General features: G+C 45.9%; 2 protein-coding genes across 3 annotated transcripts; one reads left to right on the plus strand and one right to left on the minus strand.

Annotated features, from left to right (window-relative positions):
- The first annotated feature begins 8,961 nt into the window (after nucleotides 1-8,961).
- chp2 (calcineurin-like EF-hand protein 2) lies at nucleotides 8,962-12,207 on the plus strand. The gene is made up of 7 exons (XM_084674681.1): nucleotides 8,962-9,194; nucleotides 9,809-9,881; nucleotides 10,104-10,184; nucleotides 10,570-10,694; nucleotides 10,941-11,002; nucleotides 11,280-11,402; nucleotides 11,867-12,207. Exons 1-7 carry the CDS (start codon nucleotides 9,128-9,130, stop codon nucleotides 11,918-11,920), a joined length of 585 nt encoding a protein of 194 aa, XP_084530807.1. The 5' UTR covers nucleotides 8,962-9,127; the 3' UTR covers nucleotides 11,921-12,207.
- A 1,121-nt stretch (nucleotides 12,208-13,328) lies between these two features.
- Nucleotides 13,329-16,415, minus strand: cox7a1 (cytochrome c oxidase subunit 7A1). 2 transcript variants are annotated; one of them, XM_084674682.1, is made up of 4 exons: nucleotides 16,281-16,415; nucleotides 14,024-14,110; nucleotides 13,702-13,786; nucleotides 13,329-13,551 (listed from the first exon to the last, which is right to left on the minus strand). In XM_084674682.1, exons 1-4 carry the CDS (start codon nucleotides 16,293-16,295, stop codon nucleotides 13,493-13,495), a joined length of 246 nt encoding a protein of 81 aa, XP_084530808.1. In that variant the 5' UTR covers nucleotides 16,296-16,415; the 3' UTR covers nucleotides 13,329-13,492. The 2 variants fall into 2 exon arrangements, with proteins under 2 accessions (XP_084530808.1, XP_084530809.1); XM_084674683.1 differs by lacking the exon at nucleotides 16,281-16,415 and adding an exon at nucleotides 15,758-15,912.
- Nucleotides 16,416-18,355: the final 1,940 nt, after the last annotated feature.

The following is an 18,355-nucleotide window of genomic DNA, read 5'->3' on the forward strand; positions in this document are numbered from 1 at the left end:
AAATTCCTCCTGTACTGAATGGATAAAGTTGTCTGCCAAATGAGCATGTTTCTATTTTTTTTATGACATGGCTTCATATCTGGTTTCTGTACATCTACGTTCAATATCACTGTTTTTTTTCCCGCCAGGCGTGGCAATAGGCTGGAGGGTGGGCTTTAGAACCGTTCCCAGTCGTGATTGACAGGCGCATAACAAGAGATACGTGGGGTTCCTCCTTAGATGGTTCGCTGATTACTGCTGTGATGGACTGGATGAACTTAATCTGGAACTTTAGTCAATTCAGCAGGGCCGGATTAACCATGAGGGCAACTGGGCACTTGCCCAGGGGCACATGACATCTAAGGGGCCCTGGACAACGTCAACTAAAATGTTATATCACGTTATGAACGCAGTCCTAAATTTCCCTAATGTGAGCACTGCATTGGAACTCGTTCGATCAAAATATTATGTTAAATCACGTCAAAAAACGTGACTGTTTGTGTAGTCTAGTAGCCAGTACCGCCGCTCCCATAACGCGCACGACGCGCTGTGCGCAGGGCACCAACCTCTGAGGGGGCACCAAAGAATAGCCAACTGAAAAATCATCATACTTATAATACTTATAATACTGATATTATTTTTGTATAGAAATATTATACACATATATTATAAAACAGGCAGAACAAGAGATGTATTTAAATGCTCACAAAAAGTTACGATGGTGCTCCCCCCATCCCCCAAACAAAACAAAACAAATAGGCTACACACTCAACTTCCCAAGCTCGCTGTGGGTGCCCTTCCTTCAGTGGGCTGATGAACTTAGAGAGTAGACTCGGTCAACTTTTTTTAAAATTGGCTTAAAACAATAACAGGAGTCAGGGGAAGAAAAAAAGAAAGAAGATGGTGCATCACTTTCAGGTAAGTCCATGTTTAATCATCGTTAAATACAGGAAATGTGCTGCTAATTTAATGGTTAGCCTATGCATACACCTCAAACTAGCTGACGTTATTGCTAATGTTAGCACACTCAAATATGTTTTAACTTAGGTGCAAACTAAATTGAGATTTTACTGTGTAAACATTATCTATGCATTTTACAAGTAACTGACGCAGGCTGGATGTTACTTTCTTACCTACTGTCTGACAAGATTTTACCAGTTGAAAAACGGCTAGTAAAATTTTAATTTTACATAAAGCTCAAAATACTATTTTGCGCTCTAATAAAGGCCTGCATTAATTCTTCAATTCGGTACTAGCATCACATCAAACGGGGGGGGGGGTGGGGGGGGGGGAATAGTCTGACCTCCACACACGAGTGAAATGCCATCAGAAGGAGTTTTCCTTTGCAAACAAAATCAAATGACTAAAAGCCAAAATATGGTTTATTTTTTACTGTGTGGGAATCATCCTGTTTCCAACACACACACACATCAACACACACACACATCAACACATACACACATCAACACATACACACATCAACACATACACACATCAACACATACACACATCAACACATACACACATCAACACATACACACATCAACACACACACACATCAACACATACACACATCAACACATACACACATCAACACATACACACATCAACACACACACACATCAACACACACACACATCAACACACACACACATCAACACATACACACATCAACACATACACACATCAACACACATACACATCTGCTAATTAGAGATTGAAATCACCAAACAAGACAAAACAGAACAACATTTCACTCAGATAAGACCATGTAGAAAGTTGGTCTCTCGGAGTGGCGAATGACTGGGGGGGTTTTAGCGAGAGCTTAAATGCTCCGTGTTAATGACCTTGTTTATCCAAACCCTTTCCTCTCCTGTCGCGCAGCAGATATGCCCGTTACAAACAAACATTCCCTGTGCTCTCCCACGCAAGGCTTCTAGGCTTGAGACCAGGACTAGAAGCTGTAAAGACATTTTTAAAACCCGTATCCATACAGCAGACACTTTAATCCAAAGCAATGTAAAGTGAGGAGGTGGATTTGAACCTACGACTTCTTGATCTTCCCACAGGGTTACACTCTGCGGTATGTTTCATGTTTCTGGCTGGTTAGCAGATGTCCTACCTCACAGAGCGAACGGTCTGAGTGCTTGGTGAAGTGGTGTCAGTACAGAGTGTGTGTGGACCAGGGCCATGAGGCTGGGCTGGACCTGACTGTGTTAGCCTGCGTGCGTCTGAGCCTGAGTATGTCTATGTAGCAGAGCGCTCTATGGAGGGGGACGTGTCAGGGCCTGTCTGGGGCCCACACATGTGAACAGCAGACGGGCGATCACAGCCTTCTCCAGACAAGGAGGAAGATTAAATGTCAAAGAGCTTCGAAGACGGATATTGTTTACTTGACATTTCTGCAGTGCTGTGGGTGGTGATTTACTGTAAATTTGAACAAGAAACTGTGAATGCAGCATGTGTGTGTGTGTGTGTGGATCATTTACATTCATAGTCACTCTGGAAAAGCCGACATTTAAAGATACTTCCCAGAAGCACTCCAGAAATACTGGAATCTCCGCCCAAGCCATTTCCTTCTAACACAAGAAGAGTGACTGTTACTGAGTGTTACATATGCTTGTGTCTTATGTGATATGATCAATTATTACCTAACACACACACACACACACCCACACACACCCACACACACACACACGCACATCCAAGCTTGCCGAGAGTGAAACTAAGAGCATCCAGGAAGGTAAACTTCTGCCCTTTCCTCCAGTGCGGTCTTCCGAGATACAATAAAATGTACATACATTTAGCAGATGCTCTTATCCAGAGCGACTGACAGTAAGTACAGGGACATTCCCCCAGAGGCAAGTAGGGTGAAGTGCCTTGCCCAAGGACACAACGTCATTTGGCATTGCCAGGAATCGACCCAGCAACCTTCTGATTAATAGCCCGATTCCCTAACCGTTCAGCCATCTGACCCCCTAATAAGATCTTGATGTTTTTTTTACGGTGCCAGACTCCACAGGGTTCCATCCGTGGTGGTGTCACCTGTTCTGTCACCTGTTCTTGTATAACCGTGCATGTGTGTGTGTGTGTTTAAGGGAAGTTAGCATCGTGGTCTGGGAGCGTTTCAGGGAAGATGGACACAGTGAAAGTCAAGACAAAGCGTTCCTATTGGACAGTCTAATGCCTTTTTTTTTTACATCCAATTATCATCCTTTTTCTCCTCTCAGCAACCACATCATCCGATTGGTCAATGCTGAACAGGAAGTCAAAACGGAAATTACCGTTTACCCCACTGAGATAACACAGTAGGGTACAGACACACACACACACTCACACACACTATTACACACACACACGTTTGGTATCCGCCTTCTCTCATTGTTTGGTAATTAGTTATTGTAAGTCACTTGACAAACAAGGTAAACAAACCAGTTTGGAGAAGAAACTAAACTGTCTGGAAACTCCGCTGTGAATCTTAGAATGTTCCGGGGCTTTCAGCGTAGGAGCAACAAACAAACCTGTAGATTCTGGGGTGTTTTCAAACCTGTGATCACGTAACAATGCAACAATGCTACAGTATTATTGGTAACGTGGGTAAGCACCGGGTAGTTTGTTGTGACAAATGGATCATTGTTGGCATGTTCACTATCCAGTCATGAGGTGAGATGACACAAAACTTTGTGACAGATTACATAGTCTTACAATTTACTGTCAAAGAAAACCAGCAAACCAAGATTTAACACTGTATACTAGACATATTGCTACTAGTGGGGCCTATGAGGACAGGATAGTTGATCTGACGGTGAATGAAGCTGTTTTCTCTATGATAACCGAAGAAGAACGACTATTGAAAATCCACGACCTCAAAATGAACACTCTTGACTGACACTGTGTATTCAGTTGACCTGAACCAGTTCTCAGGTAATGAGGGGGTGAGAATGAAACTACATCCAGTCCGACTCACAGTAAATGACCTACAGGAAATGCCATTATCGCCGTTAGTCAGAAACTCAGGATAAATATTTATCAACCGATCTACAACTGAACAACGCTGTGCTTACTAACAGATGCAATGAGTGTGCCGGGAATGAGGACAGTTTTACTTTGGTGTGCAGTCTGACACAGAAACCTGATGTCTGATCTCTAAGACTGATCTCACTCTGGGATCTATATCCTACGTTTAAACTGTGACATGCTGAGGTCATCCGAAACAACGAAATTGTTGACAAGCAACAACAACGCAATTTAAAGATAATTCCTTGATCATTTATCACTAGTTTATTTTAGAACCTTCTTCGGGACCTATCTCTCTCTCTCTTTTTCTGTCCCTCTCTCTTTTTCTCAATTTGTGAAGCCAGTTCATGCTTCTGATAACCCGTTAAATCAATAACTAATGATCGAGCTGTGATGCTTCACAGCTGGGTGCTTTTCTTCCTGGGTGAGTCTTGGTTCTTTGTCGGGTCTATTCTCAGAAAGGATTGAGTGATTAGGAAAGAGGGCACGCTAGTCTGCACGCTAGTCTGTTTCCTGTTAATGCCCCCCCACCCACACCGCACACACACACACACACACCACCACCATTAGTAGAAAATGTGCCCCTGAAAACACACAGCACCACTAACAAAGCACACACAATACAGCTGCAATAACACGGCAGATTTAGCACAGCAAAGCTAAGAGCAATGTTGTCATAGCAAAGCCAAAACAACAAAACTAACTGCGCAGAGCTAAAAGTGCGCAGCTTAAGTTACAACTCATTGTATTGTTTTGGCCGTGACAGTGTTCCTAAACGAACAAGAGGACAAGAATGTTGTTGCTGCCTCACACCCCTAACTGTAGGTGAAGCTTAGGAAATGGACTCCCCATGCACACACACTCACACACACGACATGCATACTCACACACACACTCACACACACACATACACTTATGTAGACACACACACACTACACAAAATCACACACACACACCTCCCATTCTGCCATAGCTGTTTGTGAGTGTGTGTGTGTGAAGAGTGACTTGCTAGCGACGGTGCTCCAGCAATTTAAGCAATTAGGTTCCCGGGGTCTTGCTGTCAGAACTCAGCTCTGGGGGACTTCACACACACACACACACACACACACACACACTTCTCCAGTGTGTGGAGGCTTCAGGCCTGTGCTTGGTAATGAGAGGAGCCAGCCACTGGCTTCATTCAGACTCTCACTAATTAAGACCTGGTCCTCTTCCAAGAAACTTTCTCCTCCCCAGCCATCTGTCAGCGAGGCTAGGAGCCCGCCATGCATTGTTCACCCTTCTCTCCCTCTGTCTCTCCCAATCACTCCCCCTCTACCCTGTCTCAATCCCTCTCTCTCTCTCTCTCTCTCTCTCTCTCTCTCTGTCTCTCTCTCTGTCTCTCTTTCTTTCTCTCTCCCAATCACTCCCCCTCTACAGTGTCTTAATCCCTCTCTCTCCCTCTCTGTCCCAAACACTCCTTTTCCCCTTCCTTTCTCTCTCTCTCTCTCCCTCTCTCTCTCTCTGTCTCCCCCTTCTCAGTGTGCCTCCAGTCACATCTTGGATTACTGCTCCAGGGCACATCTTGATTGGAAGGCGGCGCCCCCTTCACCAACGCTCCAGGTCCCCCACCCCTAACCCCTGCCCCCCTCCACCTCTGATACCCCTCTGGTGCCCCTGCAGGTGGTCCTCTCACTAACCACCCCCTGTCAGTCAGACCTCTTTCACCCTTTGCCCATCAGTACAGGTTGAAAACTCTATCTAGATATGGTGGGGGTGAGGGGGAGATCCAAGCCTGGGTCATCAACACCATTATCTTCACACACTTACAGTATACTTACAAAGCCCAAATACGCTCTTGTTCTGTATATTGAAATTGTAAGTAAATATGTGACTATACACAAATCTGTACATTTTTGGTACACTTCCATTTGTGTAAAAAACAATATAATTAAAATACAAGTGTTTTAAGCTCTCGTTTTAATACATTTAAATGAGATTTGATTGTGCTCTTTTTGGCCTTCACCAGCCTGGAGTCTCTGGGTCCGGCGGCCGGCTGGGAAGGGAGGGAGGGAGAGGGTCGGCATGTCAAGCAGGGCTGGCTACAGAACATTCGGTCGTCCAATCTTCATCCAGCTTCTGTGCGTCCATCCTTCCGCTGGTCTTTCTTCATTTCTGCAGACCTGCACAAGCTGTGGCTCCTCTCTTTCTCTCTATCTCTCTCTCTCTCTCTCTCTCTCTCCCTGTTATTTCCTGTGCCTGTCACATTGCATCCTGTCTCTCCTCTCCTCCAGTGGACCAGAACATACCTTCATCAGCCACCGCCCATCACTCAGGAGGGGACAGGGGGAGAGGGGGAGGAGGGGAGAGGCGAATCAGAGGGGGAGTCAGAGGCGAATCAGAGGGGGAGTCAGAGGGGGAGTCAGAGGGGGAGTCAGAGTCAGAAAAGAAGGAGGGTCCAGAACTATGCTCTGTGAAAAGCAGGAATGAGGTGAGGGGGTGAAGAGGGAGGAGGGAGGAGAGAGGAGAGAAGAGGAGGAGAGAGGAGAGAGGAGGGAGGAGGGAAGAGGAGAGAGGGAGGAGAGAAATGAAGAAGAGGAGTATGAGGTGAAACGAGGACAGGCTAACAGAGGAGTAAGGGTAAATGTTAGCTGGAATACTGGAATACAGGATGGGAGTCTGTTTTCATTGCAGGGGATTAAATCTGTGTGTTTGTGTGTGTGCGTGTGTGTGTGTGTGTGTGTGTGCATGTGTGTAAGTGTATGGGAGAGATGGAGTGATAGAGAGAAATAGGGAGAGAGAGAGAGAGAGAGAGTGAGAGAGAGAGAGAGAGAGAGAGAGAGAGAGAGAGAGAGGGGGATGAAGGAGAAGAGGGAGTGAAGATGTGTGGACCACCAATGAAAGGAGTAGGATAGTGGACAACATCCAAAATTCCTTGTCTTCTTGCATAATAACTTGTTATTCAGTCCTGGTATTGATTTTGTCAACTCAACGGTTCTCGATCCTAATTGTTCTAGTGTTCTGGAACACAGCCAGTGTTCTTGAATAATAATTCCGTTATCTTAGAGAGAATTTGCTGACATGCTACTGTTTATCAGTCCCGTCAAAAGACTGGGGTCAAGTCAGGACCCAGGTCAAAGCCTGGGGTCAAGTCAGGACCCAGGTCAAAGCCTGGGGTCAAAGTTCACCCGGGCAGGAAAGGCCTTCATGGTTCTCCAGGCTGGCACTCTGCCAGGCACGGCAGTGCCGGCACCTTTCACTTTCATTTCTTGAGCCTGCGGAGACAGAAATGTAGCCTGCTCCCTGCCCTCCGCCCTCAGTCACACGAGGAAGGATCCGGCCCTGCGACTGCTCGAGGTGTTGGCCAACACCTGATCCAATGAACTGCTTCAGTTGAATCTTTTATTTCTGGAACTACCTGCAAATACATCAAACAGGTGACTCAATCCTACAAGTGAAACACACAGATGAATCATACAGGTGAACCCATCCATGCAGATGGGTGACGATGAGTCAGCGTTATTAACCTTCAATCTAACAATGTCTGAGGCTGGGGTTTCCACAGGATCGCTTGTCCCAGTGTATGTAAACAATGCTAGATAAAGGTTGTTACTTCTGGCTTTTGCTGTTGGTATGTGTAACTGTTTGTGGATGTGTGAGCTGTCAGCTGTGAATCAACTCAGGTGAAGTTCCTACTTTCTGTTTGCAGGTAGGAGGACACGTGGGCAGGGAGTTATTGGAAACAAGGTGACTTGAAGGAGAAAGTAAACACTCAGGGAAATAGGGATGGATGGACGAGCGAGAAAGAAAAAAAGAGGGAGAGAGAGAGAGACAGAGAGAGATAGAGATAGAGAGAGATAGAGAGATAGAGAGAGAGAGATAGAGAGAGAGATAGAGAGAGACAGAGAGAGATAGAGATAGAGAAAGAGAGAGAGAGAGAGAGAGAGAGAGAGAGAGAGAGAGAGAGAGAGAGAGAGAGAGAGAGAGAGAGAGAGGAAATGGATGTCATTCTTCACCATTGAGAAACTTCTCTCTTTTCCAAGGAACGTTCCAGCCTGCCAACTATCCAGAATTGTGAGTGGGTCAGGAGAGGGGGGGGAGGAAGCGAGAGAGAGAAGGGGGGGGGGGGGGTGTAGCAACCAACTTGTGCAACCGTGACTGCATGTGGTGTGAAGGTGTTGAGATCTCCCTGTCAGAGACCTGCCCAGTATTTAGGGACTGTGTACTGTTATATGTAATACCAAGGAACACAGAGGTCACAATTGTTTTCTCCCAAAAAATGTGTTCATGTGAACCTCTACACTAACACACACATACACGCACTCAATGTCGGGTAGACTGGAGGAATCACAGCTGTCTAATATAAACCACTGAACAGAGCTGTTTGCACATGAGGAATTTTTCTACACGTCATGACTTACTGGAAAGATAAAGTGAACACAGCGCAAACAAACTTATAAATTAGTTGCAGCAGTGGACTGGGCGCTAAGCAATATAGTCACCAGCTTTCATAATACCTAGAGATTTAGTCAGGCAACATTTGTTCCTTAAATCAATTACAAATAGGCTACTAAGGCGCCATTTTAATCAAGTGTTTGATGAAAGCAGTGCTGGCACTGCAGTCCCTTCAAGCAGGAAGCATACTTGACTCACAGCTGACCTGTCGCCAAGGACGCTACGGTGTAGCCTGTACTTGACACCGCCAGGCCAGTCCTCCGGGGGGTGGCTACGACCCCCGTTTCTACCGACTACCGAGTTGTATGGAGCCATCTAGTGGCCGTTGTTAATTCCGGCATCCACAAGGATGGTCTGTATGTAATACCGTGCCGAGATTCAAACAACTTTTGCACATTATCGTAAATATGCCTATGCCAAATGATCACATGACGTATTTTGTCATAAATTACTGTTGATGAAGGTTCTGTGTCTCTCATGCTCATTGGTCAGTTGGAGCATCCTGTTGTTGCTGCGATTGGTTAGATACCCCGTCCATCAAAACAGGGCTCTCTCGAACTGCACACACAACTAAACAAAGTTGCAAATTCAATTTGACCACGATCGGGATTTGCTAACAAGCAAACACAAGTGTACAGATAATCTAATTGTGCAGGAGAAAGCGATTTACATCGAATAAACGGATGTTTCCTCCGAAATGGGATCGGCAAACTCCACCCTGTCAAAAATCCCAAATGTCGAGGAATTAATGCAAGAAACTGGATGTAAGTTTTCCATCAGAATCTAATGGACAACATATTTTTTATTAATTTATGTATTATGTAGGAAGCTTCTGTGCAATTTGTAGAAACGGAAACCCGATGTACACTACAACTCTTATAACGGAAATTCTTACGTTGGGTGCAGCTTTGTGGCAATACCTTCAAAATCAAATCATAAAGCATGTATGAGCAAGGTCGTTTGTTTATCAAAAATGTTGCGGCACTATATACTTTTTTAATAATCCGGGGATAATACCGTTTTGGGATTTGCAAGTCATCAGAACCGCAGAAGATTGATGGATGACAGGTGCGTTCTGCCGCGCCTGGCACGCGCGCAAGAACCGCCTTCCAGTCCAGGGTACCCTAGTCCGACTAGTAGATTATTAACGCTAAAATAATAACAGTTATACTTGTAGGACACGTATAAGACGGAGAGTTTGACACGTTTAAGTGCAGAAACTAGAACAGAAGGCTATAACCTAATGGTCCAGCAGAGCACATATCGATTAGTAATTTATGAGTTATCGATTGCGCTCCATAGTACTGTCTCTGTGACCTAGACCTACTTATTGATGAGGGTTTGAGTGGCATAATGGGATTTCGCCTCGTGTTTGTAGTCACGCCTGCGCACATCGTTCGACTGTATGACCGTTTTGAAGCGCTGGACAAAGAGGGGAAAGGACACCTCCGGTGAGTTCATGTCAATGTTAATAAAAATATCTTCATTCATATCCGTTTATATAATAATACGTTATACGTTAATAATATCATTAATACGAGTAGGCCTATTATCCCTGTATGGCAATTTTTTAATAAATGAAATACAATTCAGAGAGGCTGTAAAGAAAGGTTTAATTCAAATGATCATGATTTCAGAATGTCTCCCTCTCTTTCTGCATCTCGTCTTGAAAGGCCTCAGGATTTTGGGGAGATCAGAGAGCTGGCAATGAACCCCATCGGAGACCGGATCATCGCAGCCTTCTTCTCCCCCGGGTAAAGGCCAAGTTTTCTACCGGCTTGATAACCACAACTTGATCTGCTAGATAAACGCTGTTCCTTTCTAACTTCTGACTGTGCGTTCCTGCGTTTTGTGAGCTGAGTTTAAGCACAGCTGGGGGATGTTGCTGTTGTAACCAAAAGCTATTTGTAGGTTTGTTTTAGATATAACTTCATACGGTCGGGTGGACAGTAAGACACACAGACGTGGTCTGTTTTCACTTCTTGTATTTACCCACTGCTCTTCTTGACCTCGCCCTCACTGACTTCACGTCATGGTTACGCCAGCATCACACCTACGGCAACTCCTGAGGGACAAAACACCCTTTTCCGTCGAAACATAGAAATGTCTGCTACACTGTTGTTCTGGGTATGTTTACAGACAGGAAACAGTTGACTTCCACTCCTTTGTGAAGATCCTGGCCCATTTCCGTCCGGTTGAGAAGAAGCGCTCTAGAGATGCAGGCGGTCCAGAACTGGTCAACAGCAGAACCAGCAAGCTGAAGTGTGAGTTCACCACCTGCTCTCATGTCTACATAACATGATCTTCTGACCTTTATATTCTTCAATGATTAGCACAGTAGATGTGTTTCAGGATTACTGTCAGGGAGCAGTCATTTCATCATCAGTTTCTCCTCCTTTCCCTGTCCTTACTCACCGTCTCTTTCCTCTGATATTTTCTCCTATTTATCCCTCTCTCCTCCTCTCTTCTCCCTCTCTCCTCTTTTCTCCTCCTCTTTCCTCCTCTCTCAGTTGTCTTCCAGCTGTATGACCAAGACAAAGATGGCAAGATCTCCAGGAGGGAGCTTCTGCAGGTCAGTGGCTTCTCATGCTGCCAGGTGCCGTCACAGGGTCACAGAACATGACGTATAACGGCCTCAACAGAACAGCTGTCCTACCCATGTTTGAAAACAAACCTATTCCCCTGCTAATATCAAACTTTTTTTCAAGATTACTTTTATAGTCTTCAAAAAAAATCAGGCTTCATCATTATCTCCCTCCCCTATTACTCGCCCCACCCCTCCTCCTCCTCCTCCTCCACCCTAAATGATCATCTCTGTAATGTGATTGGCCGCTGTGTTCGATTGACAGGTGTTGCGTGCGTTGCTGGAGAGCCAGGTGACGGAGGAGCAGCTGGAGAGCGTAGCCGACCGGGCCATCCAGGAGGCAGACACGGACCAGGACCAGGCCATCTCCTTCGAAGAGTTCCGGAAGGTACCAGAGGGAGACCCACACAGACGCTGAACACTAAAGCAGCTGAACCGACCATCCCAGTCTGACCTGGGATCAGTCCTGCCCCCCCACCCTGACAGAGAGGATGTGGGCTAACCTGATCCTGGGTCAGTGTTGCTGTGTCTGTCTGTAGGACAGCTCAGTCCAGCCAGGACACACACAGGCAGGATTGTTTGAACGGACAAAGATACATTGTTAGATTGTAGTGTGTGTGTGTGTTTGTGTGTGTTGTGTCTCCTACACACTTGCATCTTTGTTCAGTAGCTGCATACATTTGTAATGGATGTATACAGAATATATAAATCTGCATGTCATGTGTATACAGTATATACGGTATACATGAATTAAGAATGTTTGCATTTACTGAACAAAGTATAATGCGATTTGTACACTTTACACAGTGTATTATGAATATATATTTATATTTTAATTTCCATTTCCAACAGACTTTGGAGAAAGTCAACATCGACCACAAGATGAGTATCCGCTTCCTGCGTTGATGCCCTTTGAGGGCGTCACCTGATTGGCTCCCTAGAGCCTCCCTTGGCTCTGCCCCTTCCTGTCCTGCTTCTTCTTGGTAGCTACGGTTACCAGATTCTCTTGAATGCCAAAATGGCATTTCTTGTCTCCACAGAACAGAGATGCCAATCAGCTTCTCACAGCATGATACTGTGTTGGCCTCTCATGTACCCCACCGTACATGTGTGTGGTACATTCTCCCAAACACACTGAGAGGCTGCTGCCAATGTGTCAGTGTTAGTAAAGGGGTATTAAACGTCAGATTTGACTGCTCTTGTAAGAGTGTGTAACTGAAGGCTTTAGACGTTTTGGGTTTTGATATTGAGGAGGAGGGAAGCCTGGGTTGTTGCCCCCGCGACCCGATCCCCGGACAAGCGGCAGATGACGACGACGACGACGACGGAGGAGGAATCCAGGCTTCTTAAACAGTATGCTTGTTATGATGAGTAATTAATGTACTTACATGTACTTTGGTGTTCTTCTATGACTGGATGATGGTGTACTTTGGTGCACACAGTATTTTACTCTGCCATTTCATGCATAAGCTCATCGATTTTTTTCGTGTATGAACTTAATAAAAATTAAAAAAAGATATCTATATTGTCATATCCCTACTCAGGCGACAAAATGTTGCTGTGTCCTTTGTCCATCCTTTTGTAACATTTCTGACTGACCACTAGATGTCAGCAAAGACCAGATCAGAGAACAGACATGAGGAAGGCTGAAGCTGTGAATCCCTTGACGGACGGAGCTCGACTAGACTCAACAACTCCTCCGTGTTCCGGGAAGTTGCGTAGGACGGCGCAAAATATCCGGGAAAAAATATTAATTTTTATTCGTCACAGCGCACAGCTACAGCGAAAAGCCGTCTGGGCGCCAAACAAGAGGGTTAGGGTCAACCCTCCCTAACCCTAATAAACAAGCGAAGCAGGTTCATGCTGGGGGACGCGAGACCTAGCGCGTCAGCAAATCGTCATCACGCGTCAAGGCACACCCTCCTAATAGGGCGGGGTATAGAGCAGGGATTCCAGCTCCTGCATTGCTAATGCGACACAGACACTCTCGGTCTCCTGCGGCCTCCACCTCCCCGGCCTCCTCCCTTTTGTCTGGTTTTTCTTTTTCTTCTTCCTCAGGGGGAATGCGTCGCTGCTCTCTGCTGGGATGTCGAGACGGTGTCTCAGGAGACGGTGTCTCAGTTGGGTGCGGCAGGGAGCCGCTGCGAGCACAACCATACGCCAAATCAAATATTACAATAATGTGTTGTAACGTGTAATAAAGTATCAAGTAACATAACATTACTGAGTCCTCCTCCCTAACCCTAATAATGAGTTTCAGAGGGTCGCTGTCACGTTGTCAGGGTCGCCGTCACACACTGACCTGAATCCAAACTGGCCTTTAAACATCTAGGCTCCTACAATGAGCTTTATTCTGTACATACAATGTCTCACGCCATGTGAAGGAGGCTGCAAAGAAATGGAATTTGATTTGTACAACAGATGCATGCAGCAGAGTGATGGAGCTCCCCGGCCAGCCTCCTCCCCCCCCCCTCCTGCTCACACTTTCCCCTTGGGCTGGCAGGCAACCAGCAGCCAGTAGAGAGAGAAGCCTGTTCCTGCATCAGAGTGGAGAACACAAGACACATGTTAGAGAGCTGCACAAGTTCAAAACTTTTGACAAGTTTAGATCTATTTTCAGGTGTTCTGTGTTTTCCGGTGTCGGGACAGGCGATTGGCTGATGCCATTGCGGTTGCGATTTCTTTACCTGCGATGGTGATGGTCATGGTTAATCGGTAGAGAAGAACGTCAGTGGTTCCTCCTTTGATGTGAACTGGTAGACCATTGTCTTCCTGTTGACATGGAAACCAAGGAAGAGAGAGGGGGGGGGGGTCAAATCGAGGTCCTAAAGGTCGTGAAAGTCAGACTGCACCAATGTGGGCAGAACATGCAGGAGACTCTGAGACCTTACGCTGTCTGTCCACCAGCACGTCATTTCACACAGCCTCCCTCACCCTGGCCGTGTGTGTGTGTGCAGGAGTGCAGGTGTGTGTGTGTGTATATGTGCATGTGTGTGTGTGTGATCTCACTTGAAAGAGCTTCTGTGCTTCTGGAACCTTGTTCTTCAGGTGTCTGCTGGAAGTGGTGAAGGCTCGGCTAGCGAGACGAGGAACTTTCTGAAACCCATGAGAAACACACTCACCCATGAGAAACACACTCACCCATGAGAAACACACTCGCCCATGAGAAACACACTCACCCACGAGAAACACACTCACCCATGAGAAACACACTCACCCATGAGAAACACACTCACCCATGAGAAACACACTCACCCACGAGAAACACACTCACCCATGAGAAACACACTCACCCACGAGAAACACACTCACCCATGAGAAACACACTCACCCATGAGAAACACACTCACCCACGAGAAACACACTCGCCCATGAGAAATAGACCCACTCACAGACCGCTGTGTATAATACAGCTTCTTACATAGCTTGGAGAGTGTGGACCCAACTAACACAATCTTTTTGACACTTTCCAAGGTAAATACCATTAGACTTTGCCCAATGCTTTTTTCATGAAAAAGTTAACTAGGTCCAGCGGTTCCCGGACACAAATCCGAAAACGTCTCTACTTCTAAATCCCTACTATTGAGCTTGGGCCAGATTGTTCAAATAGTTCATGAGACCTTATTGTGGGAATGCAAGAGACAAATTGTTATTCTTAACTTTCCTCCTCAAAGATTGATGGATTAACTGATATTTGCAGCTGGAATTTATGCATTAACTAATATTTTCTGGTAGATCAGATGTGGTTATTTTGCACTGACTGGTAAATACAGACCGTTTCTTGACTTAATAAAAAGGAAATATCTAAAAGTAATGTTAGCATCAGGAACTGAAATTAGCTATGCAGATTGAAGTATTAACTGATACTAGTTAAGAAGCCTGTGGATCTGAAGGCATTTTGAAATCTTTCCGTCGTTCATGAGGAGAGCGTGATTCCAACAAACTGCCTGAGGTCTCTTTCCAAACCCCTCCAGGCGTCTCCAGTGTCTGAAGCTGGCTAGCTACACGGCACATCTCACTTCTGTAAAAGGTTCTTTCTCAGCAGGTCTGTGGTCTGTGTATTGTGTCTCCATCTGGTTTTATGGGCAGGATGGGATCCCGCTGTGATGACAACGGGTGTAACCATCTGTGTGTGTGTGTTATTCCTCATGTGTGTGTGTGTGTGTGCACGTAGTCTATGTGTGTGTGTGTGTGCACGTAGCCTGTGTGTGTGTCTGGAGGACAGAGGACAGACAGGATCCCAGAACTGATCATGTGAGCTCGGTCACATGTTTTCTAAACATCTGCTTTAGCCCAATATGACACTTCCAACATACACAGTTATGTCCAACTGAGAGAGGGATTTATCAATTAGAACAAACAAACTATATATAAATAAAACACTGACGTTTTTGTTGACTTAAATGGAACCTGTTACGATCTCTTTAAGAGGACTTTGCCACACAAGGTCAAACCGAGTGTGTAAGCCAAATGACTGACACTGCTGCCAGCCAATGACTGCTACTCAATCTGTGGCATCAGCCAATGAATGTTAGAGGGTAAAGGAGCAAAGCCCACCCCTGTAGACTGAGGTGCCCCCAGTGGCTGTGTGTGTGTGTGTGTGTGTGTGTGAGAGCATGTGTACGTGCTAAATAGAGACCTCCCGCGTTCCCACTACATGACTTATATTGAAATCAAATAAAAGGTGTCTATAACAGACACTCTGCTCTACGACAGGTGTCATATATGTTAGCAATAACTCACCCCTTCAGCTCTCATACAGCCTGAAAGCAACAAGCTTGTCGTGTAGTTCAACTAGTTCACAGTAAAGATCAAACTTTGCTCTAGTCCCAGTACACAGATTTCTGACACCCACAGAAGAAATCTGCCAGTTGATCTCCTTTGTTTTAAACTCTGCGTTGACACAGACCAGTGTGAGCTTGCCTTGGTGGTTCCAGCTCTGCCCCCCTGCCCCCCCCCCCCTGCCACCCGTGACCCAGGGCAAAGAGACGATACCAAGCCTGGTTACAGTCAGCTCAGAGCCCAACCCAGCCAAAACCCCCCCCCATCCCCCCAACATATCTTATACTTTTAACAACAACAAGGCAGTTAAAAATGAAGCACATTCTCCACACTCTCTAAAGGTACAAAGGTCGGACGCTCACTGTTCCACATTTTAATCCCAAATCCCCTCCGCAGAGTACGATATTCCAAACAGGATCGGTCTTATCTCTGACAGGAACACGCATCAGGGAAAGGTGGAGAGGTAAAGAGAGAAAGTGTTTACCAGTAGGTGGTTCATGGTGGAGGTTGCTGTCTGTAAGGCTGCCTGCTGCTGCTGGTGTGTTCTGGTCTAGCCAGGGCCGTACAAGGGTACTCTAACACACTTCTCTGCTTCTGAACCAGAGCCAAACTATGGAACACAACACAGGCCAAACTGTACCTAGGACCGGTAAAGCACAGTTCATGGGGAACTGGTGTGTAATGATAAAAAAAAAAAATAAAGCTTGCAAATATTGGCATGTTTATTCACTGACATGTTAAGTTATTTTGAAGCGGAGTGATTTGTATTCTAACAAAGGAAAGCCATTGAAAGTGAAATGTTTAAAGTAAACAGATAGCTAGCTGAGTTTAAACGTGACCATCTGGATGACCACCAGGATGGGCAGAGGAGGAGGAGCCTTGAGTCGGACTGACAAACGGTTGAAAAATACATATATTTCACGCCTTGGAATGTGAAGTCATTGTGTAATCTGCTGGAATCAAAGAATAACATGGGTGGGAGTCGACAATGAACTGAAGGAGGTCCAGGCCCACAATTCCTCTCATGGCCTCCCTGATGGTGCACTTCTACACAGCGATCATTGAGTCCATCCTCACCTCTTCCATCACCACCTGGTACGCTGCTGCCACTGCCAAGGACAAGAGCAGGCTGGAGCGTATCATCCGCACTGCAGAGAAGGTGATTGGCTGCAATCTGCCTTCCCTTGACGACCTGCACACCTCGAGGACCGTGAGACGGGCGAAGAAGATTGTGGCTGACTCCTCCCACCCTGGACATTCCCTGTTTCAGTCACTCCCCTCCGGCAGAAGGCTGCGGTCCATCAGGACCAAAACCTCACGCCATACAAACAGTTTCTTCCCTTCCGCTGTTGGCCTCCTCAACAAGGCCAAAGCTCACACTGACTGAATGTCCTTAAAAACTTTTTGCACTACACTCAACTCCTGTAATATTTGTATTTTATATTGTATTTTATATTGTAAATTGGCAACTTATATTCTACTTTATTGTATATTCTTTTTTTTTATTGTATTCCACTTAGTACTGCTAGTTTATGTATCCTTAGTATAGTTAGACCACATATTTAAATTTAAGATTCCTATATGTTTACTATATGCACCTTCCTGCCAAAGCAAATTCCTTGTCTGTGCAAACTTTCATGGCGAATAAATCCCATTCTGATTCTGATTCTGATTCTGATTCTGATTCTGATTCTGATCTTGGTCACTGGTGCCGTGGTGTTCTGGGGATATATGTCCTTTGTAAGGACACTGACAGTTACAGTCAGCCTGAGCAGTATAAGTATTAGTTCATGCTTAAAACAGTGCAGCAGCACTGTCTTTCTGTATAAGGTCCTATCAAGATCCTATTAAAGCACTCTTAGTTGTCCTCTGTCGCCCACCAGGGCCGCTAGCTGACTTTGTGGAGGAGCTGGACATGCTCCTCAGCGTCTTCCCAGATGATGGAACCCCCCTGATAGTCCTTGGGGACTTCAACATCCACCTCCAAGGAACGCAGGCTGTCAACTTCTTGTCTCTCCTGACTTCCTTCGACCTGATGCTGCTGAGCACACCGGCGACCCACAAGGCAGGAAAACAGCTCGACCTCATCCTGACACGTAACTGTATCACTGACTTGACCTCTGTAACCCCACTGCACATTTCTGATCACTCATCATCATAACTTCATCCAATTCTCTGTCTCTCTCCCTCCAACTCCTCCTACCTCCCCTCCCCTCGTAACTTTCCGCCGCAACCTCCGCTCCCTATTCGCCTCCCATTTCTCCTCCATTGTAACATCCTCCCTTCCCCTCCCATTGACGAGTTCATGTCCCACCCCACTAACACTGCCACTAACACCCTGTTATCCATACTAACTGCATCACTTGACTCTCTCTGTCCCCTGTCAACCAGGCCTGCACGTTCTTCTCCCTCCTGCCCGTGGCTTACGGATGTTATTCGTGAAGAACGGTCCACCCTTCGAGCAGCTGAGAGGAGATGGCGCAAGTCCAAAGACATTCTGGACCTTGATAAGTATCACTCCCTCCTTAAATCCTTCTCTGCTCACATAACTGGTGCTAA

This window comes from Hypomesus nipponensis, chromosome 15 (assembly GCF_054491055.1).
Source record: "Hypomesus nipponensis isolate SF chromosome 15, ASM5449105v1, whole genome shotgun sequence".
Classification (NCBI taxonomy): domain Eukaryota; kingdom Metazoa; phylum Chordata; class Actinopteri; order Osmeriformes; family Osmeridae; genus Hypomesus; species Hypomesus nipponensis.

Coding starts and splice junctions, on each gene's coding strand:
- cox7a1 (XM_084674682.1), bottom strand. Junction 13,787..14,023: donor AAGCACAGAAGCTCTTTCAA/GTGAGATCACAC, acceptor CCATGTCAACAG/GAAGACAATGGTCTACCAGT. Junction 13,552..13,701: donor CATGACCATCACCATCGCAG/GTAAAGAAATCG, acceptor ACTCTGATGCAG/GAACAGGCTTCTCTCTCTAC.
- chp2 (XM_084674681.1), top strand. CDS start 9,128: ATGGGATCGGCAAACTCCACCCTGTCAAAAATCCCAAATGTCGAGGAA. Junction 9,195..9,808: donor ATTAATGCAAGAAACTGGAT/GTAAGTTTTCCA, acceptor TCGTGTTTGTAG/TCACGCCTGCGCACATCGTT. Junction 11,403..11,866: donor CCTTCGAAGAGTTCCGGAAG/GTACCAGAGGGA, acceptor CATTTCCAACAG/ACTTTGGAGAAAGTCAACAT.